This window comes from Rhododendron vialii, chromosome 5a, assembly GCF_030253575.1.
Source record: "Rhododendron vialii isolate Sample 1 chromosome 5a, ASM3025357v1".
NCBI classification, from domain to species: domain Eukaryota; kingdom Viridiplantae; phylum Streptophyta; class Magnoliopsida; order Ericales; family Ericaceae; genus Rhododendron; species Rhododendron vialii.
In genome coordinates, this window is record NC_080561.1 from 13,595,797 (window position 1) to 13,622,017 (window position 26,221).

Below are 26,221 nucleotides of genomic sequence, written 5' to 3' on the forward strand. Positions count from 1 at the left end.
TCTTATTGCTCTCACACTTTGTTCTTTGAACAATCAAATTGTCCAAAATCTTTGTTGACGGAATTTTATTGTGCTGGATTGGCATTCCATCGCAATGAACCAAGTCTCTTTTTGTGGGCTCCTGTAGCTCAGTTGGTTAGAGTGTTGGTTTTATGAACTGAAAGCCGTTTGAGCGCCGCCAGGACCTTTTGCTCATTGTTCCTTGTTCGTAGGTTGTTGTTTCCATAAGAAAATTTTTTTCTTCCCTCAGAATATAAAAGAGCTAACTTTGTCTATTTAACCTCGTGTATCTATTATCCTGTGTAGGTGGTCTAATGGTATGAACTAGCTTAGATGGAAAATGGTGATAAGGTTATAAATATCTTGCGACATAATCCATGTGGGAGATGCAGAAAACCTTTTTATGGATTGCAAGAATATACATGCAATAGTTAGGGCTTAGATCGACGAAAAAGTGTATTCCTTCACTTGCAGTTCGTGGATACCATTTAAGTACAAGTGCATAAGGGCACTCAATTTGCATTAGGAGCCTTACCTTCCTATTTTTCTTCAATCCTTGATGGTGACAGAAAATACAAAAGAGGAAATTAAGGAAAAGCCAAGGAGAAAAAACCTGCCGAAAAAGTGAAGTACGATAATAGCAAATTATAAATGACGCCATTCTCTAGTCTCCGAAATGAGAACTAGGGAATCCTCTTACAGGGACCCAAAAAATGCATAGATAGTGAGCTCTCTCCCACAAGGAATCATCTGCATCAACTTTATCTTCAAAACTATTGGAGACTTGGACTCTGAAAATGAGAAAATTTTGGTTGCTATGGACATGACTCTGACCTTTTAGTTGGACTGTCATCTATGTTTCAGGTTTCTAACAGAAATATGCATACGACTTGAATGATATAATACATTATGCTTTATGGTACCTTTTAAATACCATCTAGCCTTGGAAATGAGAGAAAGGAATAAGACAATTTGCATTGTTCCATTTCACAATATTCTTGACATGAGAATTGGATGAACCTGGGCAGTTTGACACAGCCATAGGAAACCCATACCTGAGTCCTTGTAACATGGTGGGAAATACACTTTAGGTTGAGAACTGGTGGTCCCTTGAATGAGATGTAAATTTGGTATAGAGATGTCATACGATAGATTTATACTATACACGATTGAGATCTCAGGCTTGATCATTTTGTGTCGTGTTCACTAGTCTTTTGACTCCCTATTCCATATATTTTCTGCATTTTTGCAGATCCTTCAGCACTTATGCTAAAGTTGTGATTGTGTTCCTTAGGATGCGAAGGAGCATCTTGCTGCATTGGCTGACAAACTTGGTTCATCCTTGACAGAGATTGATGTATGGGAACTGCAATGTACTCTGTATATGTTTTTCAACAATAATTTAGGGAGGCTTTAAGTTATGAAAAATTATTGAATGGTCTTGGCGCACCATCATGTGGTGCCCCAACACACAGATATTTCTGTGAGCTCTACCACTAAGAGTATGGACTCCACAGAAATATGTGATATTGAGAGGTGTTGGGGGGCACCACGTGGCGGTGCCCCAAGACCACTGTATCATTATTCAAGTTACAAGCATCCATAGTCTTATATTGGTTCAGGGGAGGTACAATCCAAGTGTTTGTTTTCATCTTGTGATGCTAATTACTTTATTTGATTCACAGTTGTCAGTAAAGTCATCACGGACACCTGTTGATGCTGCTGAACAAGGTGATGTCGCATGCCCGTAAAAAGCTCATCTCCTGTTGTTAAGTTGTTATCTTGATTTGTATAACAGATAACTGAATTTCTCTTGAAATACTTACTCCTACAACTTGTTAGCACTAGTGTGAATTAATGTAAAAGGCACACCGAGGTGCCAAGATCTTCTTGGCCTAGGCATGGCGTCATTGTAGTCTCAGACTCTCTGTTATGTATGCACTCAATTGATCAATACGGTATGCCACAAAAAGGTCCCTTGAACTTGAACTCATTATGGTTGTTCCTGTTTGCTCAATTGAGGATGCCCACCATAAATTTCGCGGAATTAGAAACAGAAAAGGAACCCAGGTGCTTCAGAAGAAAAACCACCAGCAAAAGAACTTGCAGGGCGAAAAAAAATTCGGCAGGGAAACTAAGCGGATTAATGGACGTGAACCTTGGAACAGAACCGTTGAAAAACGTGGCAGAGAAGAAGAGAATTACCTGGACTGCAGCCGAGGAAAAAGAACACCCAGAGACCAGTGAATGTGTAGGAGAAGGACTCCTGTTGGACTAGAGGACAGAAAGAAGAGAAACAACTGAGGCTCTCTAAGTGTGTGCCTCACCGAAAGGGGGTAATTCGCCAAAAACCTCGCTCCTTGAGCGCCCCATTGAGTGCACCTTTGCTGAAGGGCACTAAGACATAAATGAAGATCGCTAGTGTGATGTCCAATGAAGGGCAACAAGGTCGTTGTCTATTGAGTGAGAGATTGTGACTTCCCACATCCGTGTTGGTGGGGTGTGGAAATCTCAAGTGAATGAGTTATATATAATGAAAAGCCACTTGCTAATAAAGTAGCCTGAGTTCAAGCTTTTGGGCGAAGTGTGGGCCCACTTTCAAAGCGCATGAGTGCGCGCCTTGCACCACATCAAAAGGCTTGTTCCTTGCATTTCAAAAAGTTAAATGAAGCTCACTAAGTGAACCTAGCCATAAGGCTTTCTTCTTGAGCATCTAGTTGTGCACCTAAGCACGCGCTAGCTTTGTGTTTTACAGCACTGATTAACTCTAGGGTATTTAGATTTATGGAAGACAGGTCCCGAAATATTGGGTGTTCTGTGCTTCATTATTGCTATGTGATAACTAGTCATAAAGTTGAAGTCAGCCAAAGATACTGTTTTTGCATTCGTGATGCTTGGTTTCAGGCAAGATAATGTCTATAATAGCTAAGATGGTATTTTCGTTAGTTTGTTAACGAATTTGAATTGACTGAACTCGCTTTGTGGTTCACATGCGCAATGTTCCTTTCAATATTATTCCGAGTAGCATGATGAGAGATTATTTTTAGACTATTTTTCTATCACAAATTGTGTGTATGAAGCAAGGGTTGATATGTTTGGCCGCCTTCATGGGCTGCGAGAAAGTGCAAAATGATCTGAACCTAAAGGAGTAACAATTACTCTGTCAATATGACTAGGAATTTTTCTAAAAGCAAATATTTCCTCCAAGATCTAGCTGACAGTGGATTGATTACAATTGATATGTTTTATTCTGAAAATAGCTTGAATTCTTGTGGTCTTCATCATATTTTATTTGAAGGAAGATGCATGACTAATCACAGTTGTTGCCACGAGGTTTCTGACATGATTTTTGCTTTTTTCCTTCTTCTATCGGACAACACCTATTCTTATTGATGCCTTGATGGTATTCCAGAACCTGGAAGTGTTTGTATCATTGCTCTTTACTATTATGAGACAAATTTTCAGTCTACTTCCCAATTATACAGTATCATACTCGATGGCCTGTTTCTAGTTATATCTCTGACTGAGATGGTTGGGTTTTTGGCCGCTAGATTATGATGAGAAGGCCGAAGATGCAGTTGATTATGAAGACATTGATGAACAGTATGAGGGACCAGAGATTCAAGCTCTTTCTGAGGAGGACTACTTGTTGCCAAAAAAAGACTATTTTGCTACAGAAGTTTCAGAGGTTACGTTGGTGCAAAAGACTTCTGTGTTTGATGATGAAAATTATGATGAGGAGGATGATGCAGCAGGATTTGAGAACGAGCATGAGTTGGTGGACACCAATGCTGAAGTTCAGACTATTCCTTCATTAGGTTGGTTTACTATGTGGTCTATGGTCCACTCATATCAGTTTGGTTGACATTTGTTTGTTGCAAACCTTGGTTGTGTTAAGGAAACCAAATGTCAAATTGTATGTTACAGTTATTGAACGTGATCTTCATTCAGTGCCTTCTTGGTCATCGATGGTGTATATGTATATCGTAGGAATCTTTTTCTTGAAACACATTGGAGTGCTTGTGACTCCTATCCTAGCTGCTTTCTTCCTTTCGATGTACTTTCTGTTAGATACCAGTCAATTCTTATAGTATATGGCTTCCCATTGTTCTTATTACGAAATTCATTTACCATTAGCCATTAGGACTTAATATGGACGTTTCCCCCTCTAACTGGCTTTTCAAGGGACTTGAGATCAGTTATTTTGTTTTGTCTTTATATTATCTTTCTCTTACTCTCTCTCCCTAGCATTGTACTTATGATGCGAGTTGAGTAGTCTGCCATACATTATTATGGTTTTTATGGTGTTTTATGCATATTGCTTTCGATTTGTGTTTCCAATGCCATTTTGCATGTAGCTGATAACCTCAATCCATCATGAAATCCATCATGAGGCAATATATTGGTTAAGGTGTTTTTGACATGTACAAGTTTGTTCAATTGGCAATTTATTGTGCTACTCTCACGTGTATGTTGGCATTGATAAGTCTAGGAAAAAGAAACTATTCCTTGTTTATTGTGTTAATATTTGCCATGTTCGTTTGTTTCCTGCTTTCTAGGCGTGCCAGGTGATACCTCCGCTGTCCTCACTGAAGGCGAGAGGTTTCATGGGAATGACCTACAGACCCATTCTTTTGAAACAGAAACAGAAAACATGGCTGTTGATTTGGCAGATTTTCAGGTCTGAATTGAACCCCTGTTTCTGTCTTTTTATTTATTTATTGTTATTGTCATCCTTTACTTACAATTGTATTTTGGCTCTTACTGCGGTTTCCAGTTTCTTTTCCTTGATATTTCTGTTGATCTTGGAGTGATTCTGGTTGCTGTCATGAATTAATTTATGTCGCCCAATTTGAGTATATCAAATTCCGTATCTTTTTGTTATTGGGTATTAGCTTAGTTGCAGGAACCTTCTATGTGGGTGGCGAATCCACCTCGGAACCTCGCTCCCATTGAGAAAGGAACCCGCTCCCAACTAGGATAGACCTCTTTAAGCATATAAACCCAAAAGAAACAAAAAGAAAAGACACCAAGCAAGAGAAAAGACGAAGTAATGATAAGATATTATAGAAATATTAACTTATATTTGCTTAATTACTTAATATAACCATAATATTACTTAGTCACTTAGACAATCTTTGCAATTGACATGAATGACGCATAATAATGTCTTCTTGCGTTACATATTTTCATGTATTACTTCTAAACGCTCCCCGTCCCGAAAGAGGAATTCATATAATCCTCCGTCTCTGATCCCCGCCCCCCCCCCCCCCCCCCCCCCGTTTCGTGCAACTAAGATATGTAGAACAACTAGACTAGAATCACATATTAAAATTATAAATATTTTTATGTTTTGCAATTTAAGTGGTAAAATAATATTTTCTTTTTGACATTTAACTATAGTAATATACATAAAATTATTTATAACTTAAATAATTTTTCCTAAACGCTCCCGACGGCGCTCCCACACTTCTATGATCATCCGCTTCCCTGCCCCCGCTGCCGTTCCCGATCCCACTTCGTGCAACTAAGGGTATTAGAGTACAGGAAAGTTGTTGTCGTGATGTAAATCCTGGTGTTCTATTATATAATGGAAACAATTAGAATTCGTCGCCATATACTTTTTGACTATGCGACAATGTTTATATTCCTTCCTATCGGAAGCATAACCACTTAGAAATAGGTTGAAGTATCCATATCCGGACATAATGGATGCAGATGCATATCGGACATGTATCGAATTGATTCCCTGAATTCTCTGGACTATCCTCTGACATTTCAACTCTGTGTGGCTATTTTTTTGAGGTGAACTCTGTGTAGCTATGAAACACGGGTACTTCAAAAAGATTGCTGTAGGAGTACCCTGCACGTGTATAGCTGCATGCGTACCCAGTACATGAGTAGTACTATGTCTATTTTTTATTTCTATGGGCTTGAATTATTATTTGGTATGGTGATGAGGAAGAGTGTTGCTCTCCCTTGTTTCTGTTAGTTGAACTAACTATTATCCCCCTGAGCTTACCCCTTTAGCAATTTGAAGTTTTAACATGGCTGGGTAGTTGGTGGTTCCTGTCTCTGTGCTGATAGACTATGATAATAACCTTATTAGTGCTCTCCCCTGGTTAAAATTACCCCAATAGATTTTCCTTGTATTATCATAGACACCTTCTTTTTCTATCATACTAACTTTCTTTATGTGGTTTTGCACCTACTCCTCGCGGATTACTCTGGTTGTCTTAGTATTTATTATGTCTACTCATGCTGCTTTTTGCATGCTATTTTAGGAACCAGAAGCTCTAGTGGAGCTGCTTGATGATAAAAGTTCTACTCCACTTCCTATGTTATGTGTAGAAGATGGGGCAGTCATCTTACGCTTCTCTGAAATCTTTGGTAATTTTGAACCGATGAAGAAGAGAGAGAAGGAGGACAGGAAGTACACAATTTCTAGAGGTATATAGTTTTCGAGTTCTGTGTAAGGGATAATCTTCCAGAGTTGATGTTTCAATCCTCTCCATGGGAAGTTTAACACAGTGATTTGTGCAGTGGCTTGGTATATGCCTTTTATATAACTTTTTTGTAGCCTCCTTGGCTGCTTCCTGTCTCCATTTATTAAACTTGATTTACTTTTTATTTGCAATGTGTCAAAAGGATTTGGTGTTATCTCTGTTCCTATTTGCATGAGGAGAATTCCCTTATCGATGTCTCTTGTTTTTTTTTCTCTCCATTCTGCCAGAGAAATACAAGTCCATGGATACTTCAAACATTGTTGAAGAGGATGAAGAGGGATTCCTGAAGGGCTCTTGCCAAGGTTTTCCTATAATGAAACATGCACATGTAATTCGAGATGATGTTTCGGGAAGAATGGACTATGAATTACAATCAGAAAAATTTGGGTTTGTTCAAGGGGCTCCCATGTCGGCTCCACAGTTTGATGAGCAAAGGCAAGACTCTTATCTCCTGGCTGAACCAATGAAAGCGGATACAACAATAGACTTATCTGCAGAGTGGAACTCACCTTTATCACCTAAATTTTATCCTCTTGATCAGCTAAACTGGGAAGATAAAATAATTTGGAATGAGTCTCCTACACAGAGTGACAATGCTGCAGAGAGTTATGAGACCGCTGGACCTGACTCTGAGGATCTGTTAAGTGTTCAACCAGAAGTGGGGCTGGAAAATAATCAGTCAGATTTGGAGATAGAATATGATGAGAAAGATCATGGTTCTTTTCTGCGTAGGTGCTCAGTTTTGGTGGAGCCCTTTGGCTCAAAAGATATTTTGGGTTTGACAAACCAATCTTTCTCTGAAACCAGATATCATCCCCAACTTTTGAGGTTGGAGTCGCGGTTGGGACCTCCAAGCAACTTAGATGGCAGAGAAGATGTTACCAAAGAGAACCACCTAAGTGATGCCATAAAGCATTTTAGCAAACTCAACTTAGAAAACAGAGACATGATGGAAGGATCTTGGTTGGACAGAATAATTTGGGAATCACATCAATCCATTCCAAAACCAAAGCTAATCCTTGATCTTCAGGATGAACAGATGCTCTTTGAAGTTCTGGATAACAAGGAGGGTAAACACCTTCAACTTCATGCTGGGGCTATGTTCGTAACCCGCTCTGTGAAGTCCAGTGGTGGCGATTCTACAGAGCCAAATGGCCATGGAGGTCTATCTGGTGCTCGATTCAACATTTCGAATGACAAATTCTATTCCAACAGGAAAGTTTCTCAGCAGTTGAAATCACATTCTAAAAAGCGTGCTGCTCATGGTGTCAAAGTCTTGCATTCAATACCTGCACTTAAGCTGCAAACGATGAGACCGAAGTTAAGCAAGTAAGATCAAGTGCTTTATCTCACTTGCAGTTATACTAGACACTTATATTGTTGGAAAATGTCAAAATAATTTGGACGTTGCTCTTTTGTTGTATGTCACGTGGCTTAATATGTCTTGCAGCAAACCATTTCGAACCATTTCAGCAAATGTTTGGAGTTAAGTTAGCTTTGCGTACTCTAGACAGACAACTAACCAGGTCTTATTGTTTTTCATCTTAGACTGTAGAAATATAAAATGCTCTGTGTAGTAAATAACCATTTCAAGACACTTATATCCATAGATACATTGTTGAATTAGTCATCAAGCATGCATAGGTTAGATATAAGCAGGCTTTTTCATCAAGAATATATTGGTTAGATGGCTTCCATGGTGGGGGTGTAGGGATGGACCCGGGGGTTGGGGTGGAGGGTGGTGCCGGCCGGGGCAACATTCTCCCCGGAACTAGAGTTTTGTTAGCAGCCTATAAACAACCACAAATCAATGGAATAATTATACAATAATGAAGGGGAATTCTTGGTAAAACTTCTTGGTACTGACTGAACAATCTTTTATGTGTTGTACTGTAGCTACATAAGTGAATGCAATTTGAGTGATCTGTTGTTGTGACCGTCTTTGTGTGCTTTGAAACTTGCAGGCCAAACCTTCCTTGCTTGTTTGTGTGCACGCACATTCGCGTGTGCTCACTGTATAAGCAAAAATTATGTTCTCACTGTATAAGCAAAAATTATTTGGAGAGATCTGCTTTGAGCTGTTTGTCCATGTGCTTTCTTGTCTGCAGCTTGAAATATCATCTTTGTTGTCGTTTCTGTATCTGAGTGCTCTTCTAATCATGCAGAATAACTGTGATTCCTGACTGAATTGAGGGATTCTTTGGGTTTTTTTTGTTGTTGTCTTTCTTGTATTAGCATTTCATACTTAGGCATTGCTGTGGTTTCTAAGTTAAGCTCTGTCTTATCTATATTTCCGGTTCTTATAAAAAAGAGAGGTTATCTATGTTTCCAGAAAATTCTAACCAATTCTTTTTCAGCAAAGATATTGCGAATTTTCACCGGCCAAAGGCTTTATGGTATCCGCACGATAATGAGGTGGCACTCAAAGAACAAGGGAAACTACTTGCCCAAGGACCAATGAAAATCATATTGAAAAGCTTGGGTGGCAAAGGAAGTAAACTTCACGTGGATGCCGAAGAGACCATTTCTTCTGTCAAAGCAAAAGCTTCAAAAAAGCTAGGTGCTTGCCTACCTTATGCATGCTATTTTTCTTCTTATGATGCTTGCCCTTGTTGTTTGCATAATGTCTCGATAGTTTCTCTCTTTGTTAGTAGTTTCATTCACTATGCCATTATTGTTTTGGAATAACTGGTACCTTTTAAAGTTACTTTATTTTTCTTTCTGCAGATTTTAAACCATTGGAACCAGTAAAAATATTTTATTCTGGACGAGAGCTTGAAGACTATAAATCCCTTACTGCTCAAAATGTTCGTCCGAACTCCTTGCTTCATCTTGTTCGTACAAAAGTACATTTGTTGCCCAGAGCGCAAAAGGTTCCTGGTGAGAATAAGTCTTTGCGACCTCCTGGCGCATTTAAGAAGAAATCTGATCTTTCTGTCAAAGACGGCCATGTCTTCCTTATGGAGTAAGTTTCTCCAAAAATTAGATCCAATATTCATCTGTAGTTGGGGTTCCTTTGGGTTATAAATGAAGTTAATTGGCTCTATCAATTTTTGTCAAATGGGTGTTCTGCTTATAGCCTCTTCTGATGGCTAGGTTATATTTTATGTTGTTCTTAACTTAATAGTTTCCTTAACGCTCTACATTTTCTTAATTAACATTGGGTTGCTTATTTGCATCCCATTTTGATTTGTTGACCTTTTGTACTTGAAATCATTTTTTATAAAGTATTTTTGTTAGTCGCTCTACTTTCACTCAATGATAGATTGCTTAAAATTGAATTATCTGTAGCATTTGAACAATTGAGGTAGATATAGGTTCCTTCATTGTTTGAATATATGACTTGTTGATTTCCTTCTCTAACTTCTTATCGGTCTAGATTTGAACCATGTTGCTTCATGTGCTATTATGTCTGTTCCTTTAGTTCTGTTCTTGCTTTCAGGTGGCCTAGGTTAAATTTTCTCTATTAGCTTAAAAAACTGGCCAGTTAATTCCACTTGCATGCTTTATTTGTCTTGATGCATGCCATGTTGGAAAATCAGAATGTTAGTCTACACCCCAACTTGTTTGCTCTCCCTGATCACTGAGTTTGTGATTTTCCTAAAACCTAACCGATAAGCAAATTTTTCCGGCCAAAAACCTAGAATCTTGCTCCTAATCCATACCTGTAATACTATTGACTCGAATTTTGACATCATTGATTGAGTAATCAGACAACCAAACTTAAAAGAGAGTTTTTTTTTTTTTTTTTTGTAGTTCTTTAGATGTGAATACTGAATACATTTCTCTGTTTCTCTATATTTGCACACACACACATAGACGTGTATCGGAAAGAGGGTTTTTATGGGGAAAGGAGGGCTAGCCGAGGGTTGACTGTTTAATCATTAAGGTGGACACATGGCGACCATTAAATACCGGGATAGAGGAGGGCAACAAGGAAATGGGACAAAGGATCCCAAGCTGACTAGAATACCACCAAAGAAAAGTACGGAAAGGAAACAAGACTAAATAGAAGTCTAGCTGCAAATCCCACACTGATCCATGATATCTAGAAGTATAAATCAACATTATCCCCTTAAGGAGGAGTAGAGATCGTAGCCCAAAAGGAAGAAATAACACGCTATCGGATAAAGATCCGATATTGTGGAACTTGTCCTCGAACGCCCTAGTATTCGCTCCAACCAAATAACCTAAAAGATTAAGTAAACACAAATCCACGAGGCTTTCGTCTTCTTTTTTTTTTTTTGATAAGTGCACACTTTTATTAAGCTCAAAACAAGGGAAACAAGGATTTCCAGGGAGTCAATCCCTTTACAGAAACAACTTACAACAGAAACAAAGCAAAAACAACCATTTATCAAACTAGAAACTTTAACTATACAACCTCCATGACTCTGTTAGACAGTCCCCAAATCGCACAAATATTCTTATTTTGACTGGATAGTTTCATATGTTTCCTTGAGCTGAGAAAATCCCGAATTGTAGCTTCAATCCCATCAGCCACCTGGGTATACCCTTTTGCCATTGCTCGAAAGATTCTGGAATTCCGTTCCTGCCACAACCCCTAAACAGAAGCAGCCAAAGTGTTTTTAAGGCTAATGAAACTCAGCTCAGTATTAGTACCCCTTCCAGTGGAGAGAAACCAGTTAAGAATTTGCTCTAGGCTCATAGGCATCCCTTGATCTCTGGTCTTAGACATCATCTGCTGCCACACTGCCGAAGAAAAGGAGCACTCAAAAAATATGTGTTGATGGGTTTCCTTCATTGAATTACAGACAACACAATTCATCCACTTGCAAGCCCCAGTTTCGTAACCTATCTTTAGTACTCAAACGTTGGAGAGCAGCCAACCAAAGAATAAAAGACCACCTAGGCACAGTATGTTGACCCTAGATTATCTTAGACCAAGGGTTTTGTGGGTACTTCACCCTTATGGCATTCCAAGCTGATCTAACATTGAAAGAACCACTTGGATGAGGCACCCAAATGACAATGTCTTGCTCCTCAGAATTTGGTCTAAGAGAGTGAGGAGTTTGGGCAATGATAGATTGGATAATGGGGTTCCGTAGACGAGGCCATCTCCAATATCCATGGGCAATAATGGAGGCCACCTTAGCCCTCAAATACCTACCCACATCAGTCACTACCCTTTCACCAAAAGTAGAATACAATGGCCCAAGAGGGTGCCAGTTATCTAACCACAAAAAGGTATTGTTCCCATTTCCAACTTGATACCTGATAAGAGGTTGCCCAAGGTGTCTGAGGCCTAAGAGCTTCCTCATAGTTCATGAGGCATCACAAGGTAACTCCATGGACCAGATACACTGCCCTTTTATGATGTATGTATGAATCCACTTAACCCAATGGGTGTCTGCCTTCTTACATACAGCCCACAAATGCTTAAGCATAGCTGCCCTATTCCAGTCTTTAATCCTTCTGAGCCCTAAACCCAATGTTCTAAATGGCGCTTGGCGCTAGTAGGGCGGAGACCCACCTCCAAGCGCCAAGCCGCCTAGGCGGCTCCAAGCAATTCGGCGTTTTTTTTTTTTTTTTTTTTTTTTTTAACATTTTTTTTTAACAATCTGTCATAATCTGTTTTTTTTAACAATCTATTTGTCGTTATACAATCTGTTTTTTTTTAAATACCAAAATAAAAAATAAAAACTCAAATCAGAAATACAAAAGAGTTCGTCTGCTTCGTTCGTCTGAATCTCTGGGAGCGTGGAGTATTGAATGAGGATGTAAATGTAATTGTAATATATATAGATATGATTTTGTAAAATTACATAATAAGCCCTTTTAGTTTTTATACTTTTGATCCTAGCCCTTTTACATTAATAGTATACAATTTCGGCCTCCAAAGACGCCGCCGAGCCCGCCAAGGCCCGCCAAGGCCACCAAGTCCGCCAAGGCGCCAAGGCCGCCAAACACCGCCAAGGCCGCCTAGGCGGCCGCCAAACGCCGCCAAATCTCCTTGGGCGCCAAATCAAACGCCAAGGGGTATTGGCGTGGCGGCGGGGTGCCTCCAAGCGCCTAGAGGCCGCCATTTAGAACACTGCCTAAACCCCCTTCATCCTTAGGACAGCAGATATGAGCCCATTTCACAAGTGTCTTCTTGTTACATCTAGATCCAAAACTCCTAGAATTGATCAATAGCAGTTGGGAACAAGAAGCCGGGGCACGCAACAAATTTGCCCATTTGATGCAGCTGATGTCATAAAGATAACATGGAGGGCAATGCCAAATTAAATGGTCAAAATTCCTTTCTCCTACACGTGATGCATCATTGAGGATGCATATTGCATTTTTACTTTCATTTTGGTAAGTATTTAGCGTCTCTTTTGAAAGATGTCATTAGTCATGACAGTGCTACGAGCCACACAAAAACCTGGACTGTTTCATAGCCATATGCCGCACAACTTTCCAAATTTCTTTTGAAATGAGGAAAATGAATATAGTATTTATTACTTATTAGCAAAGATTTTATCAAAGAAAGACCAAATTCTCGATGAATGAAGAGACCACCCTAAATATCACTATCATAACGATGGAAGGAAATGTTATCAAGATTAGCCAGTAAGGAAACTCTACTTCAACCGACTTACAGTTATTGGGATTTCAAATGAAGATGAAATTCTATGATATTGGAGTCAAATGAGGGAGTTCCATAGAAGGCATGGGAATACGAGGCAAGGGAAGTGAATGATACAAATGTGGTAAGAATATTCGGAAAGAGGAATACCTAGTCCACACATCCTCCCAAAATTACGCTCTCTCATCACTTCCCCACATTTAAGGATAAGAATCTTGAAAATTGAGGGTAAATTTGGGAGTTATATTATCATGGAAACCAACAATTGCCCCTATTGACCACAAGAAAATCCCAACAATTAGCTCGAACTCCATATTTTTCTTAATAATGAAGTGATGAATTATCCTCAATGGGGAATTTGCATAACCACTTGCCAATAATGAATTATCCTCATCACGACGTTTATGATGGGAAGATCTTTTTTACCATCGTTAGCATATCTCGTTGAGATTATTAGGCAAATCATTTCTGTATCTGTTATGTTTCCGGGTTTATTGACGAGTTTTTGTCTTAGATGCGAGTCGCAGGACTGAAGGGGAACCGCTGATTCTCAATAAGAAAGTAGGGCTGATTCTCAATAAGAAAGTAGGGCCAAAATTAGAGACACCCACATATACGAGAGCAACTAAATCAAGCTCAATTACAACTCACTCTGATCAAATAGCACTCAGGTATAGGATTTCCAGCGGAAAGGTAGCCCTGCTCGCTTCTTTACCCTTGTCATTAGAGGGTATACCCTATGGGTTTTAGATGAAATTTGACACAGAACGTTTGCCTCTTTTCATGACGGCCACTACCCTTAATGGAGACAAATGTCTGGGACCTCAAAGTAGAAATAAGCATTAGTATGATTTGAGCCTAAGACAACGAAGTAATAATTAGGAAGCCTTTTAGTGGCTCTAACTGTACCACTTGGTGCTGCATACTTTTATTTGAGTTATTTAGCAACATTTTAATTTCGAAAACATGTTCAGTTGAAACAGAAAAAAAGAAAAAGAAAACTGGAACGTGAAGGTAACAAAACAAACTACCTCGAGCTAAGGCTGTCTGAGCCGGATTTCATGTTTCTGGGTCTACACAAATCTGCCCACTGTGTCTTATTAATATTTTGTCTGTGTAAATTTGAAATGAAAGGACTAGATTATCCATTCCTTCATCTTTTCCATTAGTTTCTGTTTTATCTACCGATAAAGGCCTATGACTGACTAGTTTCATTTTGAACTATTTCTTATCAACAAGCACCAAAGAATCAATGGCGGTGCTTAATAACTTATGTGGTGAAGTCTTTAAATAGGAGAGGTTTCTGCATGAGTGGACAGTGACCTAATTGAGGAATAATTGCAAGTCTTTTTTGGTCCTTAATTTGGAAGCAAATGCAAATACCATGATTTGGTAGGACTGTCCGAGCAACCAAGGAGGGACTGTCTGAGCAACCAAGGAGGATGGAGGTTCTTGGGCTAGTAAGATGACTATGGGTTCATGTGAGAGAGGTGAGATGTTGGTGAGGGAAAAATAGAGATGAAGGGGTGAGAGAGAAAATACTCAGCCACTAGGGATGAGCTAGGGCATACCTACTCTTGAGCTTGAGGGCTCAATTAGGCATGTTGGTTTTACGTGATATTCTATTTGTATATAGTGGGCTCTCTCTCTTCCATGGATGTAGGCCATTTGGTCTGAACCACGTAAACTTGGTGTTCCTCTCTTTCACGTGTGCAGGATTATTTATGTAGGTGCTTATGTTACCTTGTGTGAAATTGTGGTGACAAGAACTTCGTACATAAACTCACTCTATAATATCATGGCTCACAAAATTGTAGTACGATTAACAACTAAACAATTTTGTTTAAAAAAATAAGCTTTACAATCTTTATATATCAATTCTAAAGTTTAGAAGTGATATTTTGCTTCATTTGGGTTTTCATCACGCTTCTCATTGCTTAGTGTGTTTTTCTTTTTGATTTCAGACATATTTTTCTCCTTATTGAAGTTTCGCAGCAATTCTGAGTTATAATCTATTATTGGTAGGTACTGTGAAGAAAGACCTCCACTCCTTGGAAATGTTGGTATGGGTGCAAGACTAAGTACTTACTATCAGAAATCTGCCCCAGGTGATCAAACTGGCACCTCGTTACGCAATGAAAGCAGCAGTTTGGGCAGTGTCCTCGTACTTGATCCTGCTGATAAATCTCCTTTCCTTGGAGATATAAAAGCTGGCTGTAGCCAATCATGTCTTGAAACTAACATGTATAGGGCTCCCATATTTGCGCACAAGGTGTCATCAACTGACTATCTGTTGGTTCGTTCTGCGAAGGGAAAGCTTTCTATAAGACGAATTGACAGACTTGATGTTGTTGGACAACAGGTAACATGGACTATTATGGGTCGACTATGCTGAAACTTGGTTGGTAACTATTTAAAAAATTAACCTGTCAGGGTAGCACCAGTGGTAAAGGTCCGTCATTTTGATAAGCGCACCCGTCCTATCTGTTGCATGGGGCTTGGAGGCGGTGCAATAACGCACTACCCAAGGCCAGTTCCTGGGTTGAAGATAATAAACTATTCGAGGAATTCGAAGAAAAGTTTCAATGGTCTTTCATGGATTCTATTGTTGCCCATAATGGCAACTCATGGTTTATGTTGTTGGTGCATATTAAGATCTTCTTGATCTGCGAAGTATGGGGTGCCACTTGTTAGTTGTTATTACTATTTTATGTGCACATAAAATCTTTTATCCTTATGTTATGTACCCTGGTACATGCCATTTTGGTATTTTAGATGCAAGGCTGCATTAGTGTGATTTAAATGTGTTCTGCACTTGATTAGGTATATTTAAATTGTGTTACCGACACTGATTGGTTGGAGGTAGTTCATTAGTACCAAACAGCGGAAATCGATTTATAATCACAAAATTGCAATGGTTTTATTTAGCTTTGAGCAGTCCTAGCCAGAGACTCTCTCAAATGCTTTAAACTGGTTATAGCAGTTTTTATCGGTTTCCCCTGATGTTTATTATGGAGCCATGTGTGAGTAGTAGATCATCGTCATGAGGGACACAGCTTTTTTGAAATGAAAAATGTACTTCTATCTGTGGTCGATAAGAAATCTCTCTGTACGCAAACGTACATTTTGCATATCTGGATAAAAGGACATTTTGCATATAAGTGTATATCTGGATGTCAATTGAATTTTTGAATAATATAGGCAGATGCTGTACAATTGTACCACTCTTTTGTTTTGTCCTTGTTAATTTCAAGTTCAATCTTTGTACTCCTGATAACTGCTATGTCATTAGAATTCCGGAAGACGTGGCTCTGTATGGCTTCGTCTTGATAAATCTGTCTGATTTGATTTAGCTTGGTTTCTTTGTAGGAGCCTCACATGGAGGTAATGTCTCCGGGAACAAAAGGTGTCCAGACATATATAATGAATAGGCTTTTGCTCTACATGTATCGTGAATTTTCTGCTGTCGAAAAGCGTGGTTTGCTTCCTTGCATCCGCGCGGATGAGTTGTCTGCACAGTTTCCTACCTTGTACGAAGGTTTCCTTCGGAAAAGGTTGAAGCATTGTGCAGATTTGCAGGTATTCAAGCTCTAGCATCAATTTGGCTATATGACCCAACATATATTTATGTGGTGACATAAAGTTTTACCTTTAGCTTGTTCATGAGTGGTGTTTTTGTTCTCCAATAACATGGATGCTTATCGTGTGTATAAACATGTCAGAGGGGGGCAAACGGACAGCTATTTTGGGTTATGAGGCGTAATTTTCGCATTCCTTTGGAGGAGGAACTCAGAAGAATAGTGACTCCCGAGAATGTGAGTTTTTCTATACAGCACTTGCATTTTGTTTTTTGTGAGTATATCAACCTTTACCAGAATTGATAGAACATTTTGCTTCTATCTTGCAAATTAGAAGCCTTCTGAGCAAAGAAATTTCAGTAATTTATGAGAGTGCATCCTGTTACCGAATAACAAGTTTTTCATTACCCCTATTCGATGTCCTTGTCAATATTTGGGTGATAGTGTCTTTGATGCTCCTTTTGCTAGGTCTGCGCCTATGAAAGCATGCAAGCTGGACTATACAGGCTCAAACGGTTAGGGATTACAAGGCTGACTCATCCTACAGGCCTCTCCTCTGCAATGAATCAGCTCCCTGATGAAGCCATTGCTTTAGCCGCTGCATCCCACATTGAGAGGGAACTGCTGATAACCCCATGGAACTTGAGTAGCAACTTTGTTGCCTGTACAAGTCAGGTAAGCTATTCCCCATCTGAATCCAACTTTCTCATTGTCAGACTCTTACCTAGTCAATTTCTCCAAGGTACTCAAGTTCAAAACCAATGATCTCCTTGGATCTGATTTTCGCTTATAAGTATTAGTTTGGATTCACTTTAGAAGCTTTTGTGCTTTTGTCGAAATATATTAATTTGTCATGAATTTAAGCTGCCGAATTCTTTACCTTATGGTGATTAAAAAATTTGGAGTAACTATCAGGGGTGGAGGCAATTTGGGGTGGGGAGGGTGGGCGTACGTGCTACCCCCGATTGTAGGAAAACTTTAAAATATATATATATATATATATATAAAGGTTAAATAAAAAAATATGTGAAGAAAAAGATAACCTCATGCTCTGCTTTGGTGGTAAAGCATGTAAGTCTCCAAGGCCAGCTGTTGGGTTCGACTCCCCTTGGTGCTGTTTGTTTTTTTTTTTTTCCTTTCTGTTCTTTAATACTCATATTTCTCTCTAAATTTTTACATAGATCCCCACAAAATTTGTATTTTTCCCACTTTAAAAGCTACATGACTCATTTGGACATTAAATTTTTATGTGACCCATTCGAACAAACATTTTTTTTATATTCCAACGTGATTCGATTGGCTACGTATTTATGCTTATGCAATCTTTTGCACAAATATTGTAAAAATTATAATTTAGGGAATGACCTGTTTGAATCCAGAAAAATTAATATAATAATACTCTTGTATTTGCATACCATAAGAGAGGTTAAGCAACCATTTATTTCTTTTTCAAAAAAAAAAAAAAAGCCTACGACAAAAAAGAATTACATAACATTACACTTAAATTTTTGTCTTTATATTTTTCTGCACAACATTTAACTAGATTTTCATTGAATGGTGCCCACCCCCATGACCAAAATCCTGGCCCCTGGTGACTATTTCAATTATTTGTGCATGTGCATGAAATCCACCCAGAACAAGTGGATTAAATTGTTGAGTCAAGTTGCATCCTTGTCGAGCAAAAGAAAAAGAAAGAAGTGTAGGCACAGAAAATTAGAATTTATTTCGATGATGATGGCACCACGTATCTGGCATTGGTTCAAAAGTGCATTACACTCATGGAGCCATGTTGACTGTTCGGACGTCCTACGTCCCATAAGGAATTGCACCCGCATTTGTGGTTCGACGGAAGAGCTCTAGAATAAACCCTGAATGAAGTTGGTGGGTCTAAATTAGTCCCCAGCTTTCTTGTTCTCTCTGTCTTTTTCATTTGTTTTTCTTGGGTTCATGTTGCTCCAATGTATAACAACATCTGGTATCGTATTAAACTTGCATACTTACTGTCCTAGGTGTTAGAACTCTATAACTTGATTACCAGTTCCTGATGGGCGATCCAACCCAAGGAAAGCATCGCACGCAGCACCGTGGTCTTGATTTTCCTTTCATTTCCCTTTTGCAGGACAAGGAAAATATTGAGCGTCTGGAAATTACTGGTGTTGGTGATCCATCTGGAAGGGGCCTAGGCTTCAGCTACGTCCGTACTGCTCCAAAGGCACCAGTATCAAATGCAATGGTGAAGAAGAAACCAGCTATTAATCGTGGAGGTTCAACTGTAACAGGAACAGATGCTGATCTACGTAGATTAAGCATGGATGCTGCACGAGAGGTGCTCTAACTTACCCTTTTGTTTTGTTAAATGAGTATTGTTTTCAGCAAGTTTTACTTCAACCTGATCATCTTTTTAAAACAAATGAGCTTTACATGAAAGGATCTCATGGCTTCTTAAACGGGATCAGCGCCATGTGCTAGATTATGTTTCCTTCTTGGCAGTATGAATGGGTACAACTTTAAGTAAATTTAGCTGAAAAGATAAGTTATTGATGTATAACAAAGTTGTCTATCATCTTTTGCTGATGATATTGTGGCCAAACTGAGGGCAGGTGGAGCCTTTGTCGACATAAAGGTTTTCATGAGCTCCAGTTGTCGGTGCAATAGCTTGGTTGTGTTTTCAGAATATACATAGCTATCTGTGAGAGACCTTTTAGCAACATAATTATGCTAATGCTGCCTTCAAGTAGATAAGTACAATTATGAAACAGACCACAACTTTTGGACTCCCTGAGGCTCTTCAGATATCTAAAGATATCTAAATGAAGGTCCTTCAATAGGGACTGAGCTGTGATATACTTCTTGAATTTTATGGATTTGAGACTCCCTAAGGCTCTTCACTGTTTTGATCTCTAAAATCTGCTCTGAGACGTCATGAAATGACCCCTCAACACGTATTCAAGCTGCTGTTGACTGTTGTTAACAGATAGGCCAAGAACCATTTGCTGAATCATCTCAGCAGTGGTTGGTTTCCAGCTCGGCAACAAAGAATTCTCAGCCTCTTAATTTCAGAAGGGATCACCTACAATGAGCAAGAATGCCTGCAGAGAACATGTAACGCTTGGTTGGGGTTTGGTGAACCAACTGGTCACTCCTCTAGTTGATTGATAGGAAAGGCATAAGCTAGGGAGAAGACCATTCCAAACAATATGACAGTAATGCATATCATTTACCACCGTTTATTTCTAGTCCACAATGGACTTAAGTCTGAATTCTCATCCTCTCTCTGAAGTGTCTCCTCTCAAATGGAGAGAACATAATTCTGAATGCAAATAATAAACAAGCTCATCCATCTATTCTATGTATGAAGGGAGAGCACCTTTTGGTATGGACTCAAAATTGAGGTTGGCTCACACTTCTAATTCCATGATTACCCACAAATTAATTTCAAATGCATGTTGAGAGTTTGGGGATAGATGTGTCAATAACATTCAAGTAACCAAACATCACCATCTATAACTGCCCATTCCACACCATTTTCTCTGTTAACTGCTTCAATTACTTAGTGTTTTTTTTTTTGCCCTCACTTGCACTAGTGTGGGTGTGTGCCCCACACGCTTGCCCATATAATGGCAGTCAACCTAATCGTCAAGAGCTAACTACGTAATGCCAAGAAGTTGTAACTTTTGGCAATAAGATTCATAATAAGAGTACTAATTGTGTTTTGCCTTAATGCTTTGTTGTATCTAGGTTCTACTCAAGTTCAATGTACCAGATGAACAAATTGCTAAACAAACAAGATGGCATCGAATTGCTATGATTCGTAAGCTTTCAAGTGAGCAAGCTGCATCTGGCATCAAGGTTGATCCAACAACAATCAGCAAGTATGCACGTGGCCAGCGGATGTCTTTTCTGCAGCTTCAGCAACAGACCAGGGAGAAGTGTCAAGAAATTTGGGATCGACAAGTCCAAAGTCTTTCTGCTGTCGATGGTGATGAATTTGAGAGTGACTCAGAAGCAAATAGTGACCTGGACTCCTTTGCCGGGGACCTAGAAAATTTACTGGATGCAGAAGCATTTGAAGATGGGGATGAGGGTAACTATGAGTCTAGGCATGACAAAGTAGATGGTGTAAAGGGGCTTAAGATGAGGAGGCGACCATTGCAAGCTCAGGCAGAAGAAGAAATTGAGGATGAGGCAGCTGAAGCTGCAGAGCTATGCAGAATGCTTATGGATGGTATGTGGTTGATGGATCATACAGCTTTTAACTAGTTTGAGAATTTATTGAGGCAAACTACTGGTAATCAGAATGAAGGTGTGGCCAATATGAAGCGTATAGAATTTGTGTCCATTGCTGAATATGTTTTCATTCAAGGGATGATATAGCGCTGTCTTGTGAGCATAATAGAAAGGTAACGCACCCATACCAAAATGTAAAGTAGACTACAGAGACAAGAAGTACTCCAAGAAGAGAAGAAAATTGAACCGGTACTAGACACACAGTTCCCTACAACTACTAGGAAAAGAAACACGGGAATCCCCTTAAAAGAAAAAAAAAAAAAGGGGTCAGAAACCCAAAAAGGGGTCAGGACGTCAAGTAACAAAATTTCTCCCTAGTGCTAGTGTTCAAATTCCGTCTGGAAAATTCTTGTACTTGTTTCCAACCAAAGTAATGTCCATTCCATACATTCCCATACATAAAATAGGGGTCTTGGACTTTAATTGCGAGAAGTAAGTGAACTGGATTTTATTTGTTCATTTTTGGTTTGGATAAGAAGAAACATTTAAATGCAAAAAAAAAAAGGTATGTGGGGCACCAGCTAAGCAAACTTCAAGAGCCCTATCTTTCATTTATTGTGATATATTATTTACCGCAACATGCGGTATATTATTTACCCCAACTGTTGTTTTGCAGATGACGAGGCTGAGCGGAAGAAGAAGAAGAAGACAAGAACTGCAGGGGATGAAGTGCGATTGACTCCAGGTTTACGTCAATTTGGGGTGGAAAACGCAGAGCGAGTGAAGAAAACTAACACAATGGTCAAGAAAATTGCTATTATGGCCCAACCTGATGAATCCTATGGAGCAAAAGACAATTTCATTCGAGAACCAAAGAAGGTAAGACAAGTGCTCTTGCCTTATTTTTGAGTTATATTTGCAGCATGTTTTTGGTTGCATTCACACTTTGATGCAGATGTCCTATATAGCTCATGCACAATGTTATCTTTCGTTATTGAGGAATTGAGATGCTACTTCTTGGTTTCAGGACGAAAAGCTTCTTAGTAAAAAGAACTTGTCCGGAAAGGTAAAAGCAATGAAAAAGAATGACATTGACTGCATGGGTTCACTTAACAAGAAAGTGAAAATTTTGGGAGATGGACTTAAGGTAATATGTAGAGAGAGATTATATGTACTGCAGTTTATTCCTCATTGAAACATGCATCCAATGACGTCTCATTTCCTTTTCTTTTTTATGTGTTGCTTAACACGCATGCGTATACAGGTCTGCTCTTACGTTTCATACGATGCATTTTTGGTGCTGATCAAAGTCTACTTTTTAATTTTTATTCCCTTAATGTGCAGAATTGCATATTTAAGTGTGCTCACTTCTGAATACAGATTGTCAAGGAAAAGAAATCTGCCAGAGAAAGTTTCGTCTGTGGAGCCTGTGGCCAAGTATGTAGCTTTAAGATGGATGTGTTTTTTGCTCTCTTTGTGATTGATTTTTAACAATGGTATCTTATCAGCTTGGGCACATGAGGACCAACAAGAATTGCCCCAAGTATGGAGAAGATTTAGAAACACAAGTTGAAGGTTCAGATCCGGAAAAGGCATTACTAAGAGCTAATTCTATGGATCACGGTGGTAAAACTGTAACAAAGAAGCTCATATCGAAAGGTGCAACAAAAATGGCTCTTGTGGAAGTTCCGGAGGATGACAAATCTAGTTCAAAGGCAAAAGTTCTAAAAGTCAAATGCGGATCTAATGAGAAACTTCCTGATAAACAAACTCCTGCAGCCTCACAAAGTTCTGATAAACCAGTAATATCAGATGCAGAAACTGGGAACATCAAACCCGTTGTCAAGGTTAAGAAAATAAAATTCGCCAACAAGTTGAAACCGGAAGAGGTCCAAGTTGAATCGCACAAACCCTCTATTGTGATCAAGCCTCCAGTAGAGACAGATAGAGAGCAGCCACGAAAGATCGTCATTAAACAACCGAAGGAGGTCATTAATCTGGATCAAAGCAGTCAAGAAGTTAGCCCTAGTCTTCAGAACAGGAAAATGAAGAAAATTATTGATTTGTCCACTTTTGAGAAGCATAGTGAGAATGAGAGCAAGCGTTCAGCTGAAGAGGCAGCCAGGAGAAAAATGAGAGAGGATAAACGGTGGTGGGAAGAGGAAGAGAAGCGGGGAATCGCAGAGAGAGAGAGAGAAGAGAGGGCCAAGAGACTGTATGAACAAAAGAGGATACTGGAAGAACAGGAAAGGTTAGCTGATATCAGAAGATTTGAAGAAGACATAAGAAGGGAGAGAGAGGAAGAAGAACGTCAAAAGGAAAAGAAGAAGAAAAAGAAGAAGAAAAGGCCCGAAATGGCAAGACATGATTATTTAGATGACCTCATGACGAGAGAAAATGACAGAACGCTCCCAGCAAGAGACCGGTCAGCAAAGAGGCGACCTGTAGTTGAGTTGGGGATATACGGTGCAGAGTATGCTCCGCCCACAAAACGCCGCCGGGGGGGAGAGGTAGTTGTTTTTCATACTACTAGTCCTTTTCTTCAAATTCTATGTCGGTTTCTTTGTATTGCTTGCTTCTTTATTGCCAAGGGTCATTTGTTTCACGGATGACTTAGATGCTATACTTTTATAAATCTTAATCGCTTGGGTTGATCCTGTCACTCTCTTGCCCTGATTAGAGAAATGTTAGGTGGAAGGTCTATTTAGCTCTTGGATCTGGTTTGATGTAAGTTTTTCATGTGGATGATGAAAAAAAAGTATGCCCAGTGAGTATCCTTTAATAGGTGCCCGGGAGGGGTAGATTGAATACCCCTAACCGTTTGAAATTAAATTCATTGAGCGGCTACCCTCAAAATTGAACCCTCAACGTAGATGTGGATCAGGATCTGGGATAATAATTTTTTTAGCATCTGCCTTTTGGTGAATTGTTTTTCTAAGCAGTTACTCAGAAGAGCTTAAGGCTATATTTGTTTGAGGATTTGGGTAAGAAAAAGGAAAATAAATGAGAAAGCTGATCTGTTAGATATTTTATCTTTTCTTGTTCTTTTTCCTTTTCTTTCCCAAATGCTTTATCCAAATACAGCTTGAAGCTTAGAGAGAGCATGGAGCCCAGGCGTAGCACTTTTAATTTGTTAGCCATGGACTTTCCTTGTCTTTTCCCTTTCTCCATCAGTGAACCTGTTTGGACTACAGAGAATTCAAAATCTTTTGTAGCATGTCCAAATTGGTTTCCACAATTGCTCATTGGGTCAGAGACATCATTACGATGTGTACTTTTGAAGCATACCACAAGTTTTCAATTTTTAACGGCTGTTCTAATTGGATTACAGGTTGGTTTGGCAAACATCTTGGAGATCATTGTGGACACCCTGAAGGACAGGATTGAGGTGTCTTACCTTTTCTTAAAACCAGTGTCAAAGAAGGAAGCTCCCGATTACCTGAAGATCATAAAGCACCCTATGGATCTTTCGACAATCAAGGAGAAGGTGAGGAAGTTAGAGTATAAGAGCAGAGAGGAGTTCAGGCACGATGTATGGCAAATCACTTACAATGCTCATAAGTACAATGACGGGCGCAACCCAGGTATTCCTCCCCTTGCGGATCAGCTGCTAGAGCTATGTGATTACTTGTTAAATGAGCATGATCTGGGCTTAACAGAAGCGGAAGATGGTATTGAATATATGGACGGTTAGGAGAAGAACTTGTCACATTAGATTATTACATGGAAAGGGCTCCTCTGCAGTCCGGTTTTTCGGACTGACTGAATGATTGGGTTTGTGAGTCCAAGCGGTTCATTTTGTGAGTCCCGATGTGCACATTTGTTCAGGGGAAAAAACAGTTTAATCCTATCTGATCGGATCGCACCTGTCTTGCAAAAATTTAGACGGCCTAAGGTTCTGACCGTCGGTTATGTGACATTTGATCATGCACTTACCGATATCCAATCAACTTGGGTTGTTGCGCGTGATTTGGTCAGACAACCCTATGTAATTGGGGGTTTGGATAATGAAAATGGGACCTGTGGTGGGCCCCATGGATGCTAACTGTTCGGTTTAAGTCCCAAAATTGGACCGGAGATGAGCCAAACGACCCAAACCCCTATTGTAGGGACACTTCAAGGTAAAAATGTCGTCAAATTAGAATGTTGCCAAGCCAATTGCCCCATATTGCTGGAGTGTATGCCTTCGTGGGATTTGAATTGAATAAGGTTGGATTTGGTTTTAGTTGGTTGTATGGAAATTTCCTTCCTTTGTAACCAAGAATTGGCGTCTGTACATGTGAGCTAATCTGTAAAATATAGGCTTCATGATATATTCGAGTTGATATAAAAGAGAGTAGAGTTGGTCCCTTTATGTGTAACACATTAACTTTTCAGTGCTGAAACCCTTGGGTTTGGGCATGGCATTATAATCTTGTTTGAAGTACACAAGAGTGTCATTTTGGTGATAATTAGGCATGGAAAAGAAATTGTTACAAGTGGTTCAAATACATACCTGTTCATTCTTCTTTGGATCTTTTATGAGCTGTGCTATCCGCACAGATTTCTGTGCACAGATTGTGCACAGATTTTGTTGTGGGGCCCACCACGGGTTCTACACAAATCATCCAAGCCGTTCATTAAATGTAAAACATTTTTTCAAGGATTTCCGTAAAAAATAAGCTCAATCCAATACCTATATGTGCTTCATTCAACCATCTAACTTTTCATTTAGATTTTCGGATAATGAAAAGTTATACGATTGGATCGAGTATCTATAGGTATCGGATTGAGATTATTTTTTACGGAGATTCTTGAAAAAATATTTTACATTTAATGAACGGTTCGGATGATTTGTGTGGGGCCCGTGGTGGGCCCCACAACAAAATTTGTGCACAATCTGTGCACAGATTGTATGTGTGTGTAGACTTTCTGATCTTTTATAGAGTGATGTTAATGCGTGGGTAAGTTGGTATCAATCTATACTATATACAAATGTAGTTAGGCTCAAAAGCCTCCAAACCCTTCACCCTAAATTTTTGCAATTATGATTTTTCTTATTTGTAGAATTGAGAGAGAGAGATGTAGTTAGGCTCAAAAGCCTCCAAACCTTTCACCCTAAATTTTTGCAATTATGATTTTTCTTATTTGTAGAATTGAGAGAGAGAGAGAGAGAGAGAGAGAGAGCATGGGGAGGGAAAAATTATTTCTCAAGGCACTCCCAATAAATAATTGAGTGGTTTTATCTTATTTATTTTTTTACAATTGTGAATTAATTTAATTTACACTTTAAATTTTAATTCATCAAAGGAGGTATAAGTCTTCACCGGAGTATCTGT

General features: G+C 39.2%; 1 protein-coding gene across 5 annotated transcripts in view; it reads left to right on the forward strand.

Moving 5' to 3' along the window:
• The window catches only part of LOC131327284 (transcription initiation factor TFIID subunit 1), a 28,124-nt gene extending 2,731 nt beyond the window's left edge, over positions 1-25,393 (forward strand). For 3 of the 5 annotated variants that reach the window (XM_058360365.1, XM_058360366.1, XM_058360367.1), the window contains exons 4-22: positions 1,295-1,357; positions 1,686-1,731; positions 3,552-3,818; positions 4,560-4,681; positions 6,285-6,450; positions 6,734-7,835; positions 8,864-9,066; positions 9,234-9,471; positions 15,124-15,460; positions 16,468-16,677; positions 16,821-16,913; positions 17,145-17,351; positions 18,796-19,002; positions 20,415-20,901; positions 21,580-21,782; positions 21,931-22,050; positions 22,284-22,340; positions 22,412-23,413; positions 24,235-25,393. In XM_058360365.1, the coding sequence (XP_058216348.1) occupies positions 1,295-1,357; positions 1,686-1,731; positions 3,552-3,818; positions 4,560-4,681; positions 6,285-6,450; positions 6,734-7,835; positions 8,864-9,066; positions 9,234-9,471; positions 15,124-15,460; positions 16,468-16,677; positions 16,821-16,913; positions 17,145-17,351; positions 18,796-19,002; positions 20,415-20,901; positions 21,580-21,782; positions 21,931-22,050; positions 22,284-22,340; positions 22,412-23,413; positions 24,235-24,597 (5,493 nt within the window). In that variant the 3' untranslated portion in view covers positions 24,598-25,393. Of the gene's footprint in view, positions 1-1,252; positions 1,358-1,685; positions 1,732-3,551; positions 3,819-4,559; positions 4,682-6,284; positions 6,451-6,733; positions 7,836-8,863; positions 9,067-9,233; positions 9,472-15,123; positions 15,461-16,467; positions 16,678-16,820; positions 16,914-17,144; positions 17,352-18,795; positions 19,003-20,414; positions 20,902-21,579; positions 21,783-21,930; positions 22,051-22,283; positions 22,341-22,411; positions 23,414-24,234 lie in introns of all 5 variants that reach the window. The other 2 variants (XM_058360369.1, XM_058360368.1) reach the window with 2 other exon arrangements.
• The last annotated feature ends 828 nt before the right edge of the window (positions 25,394-26,221 follow it).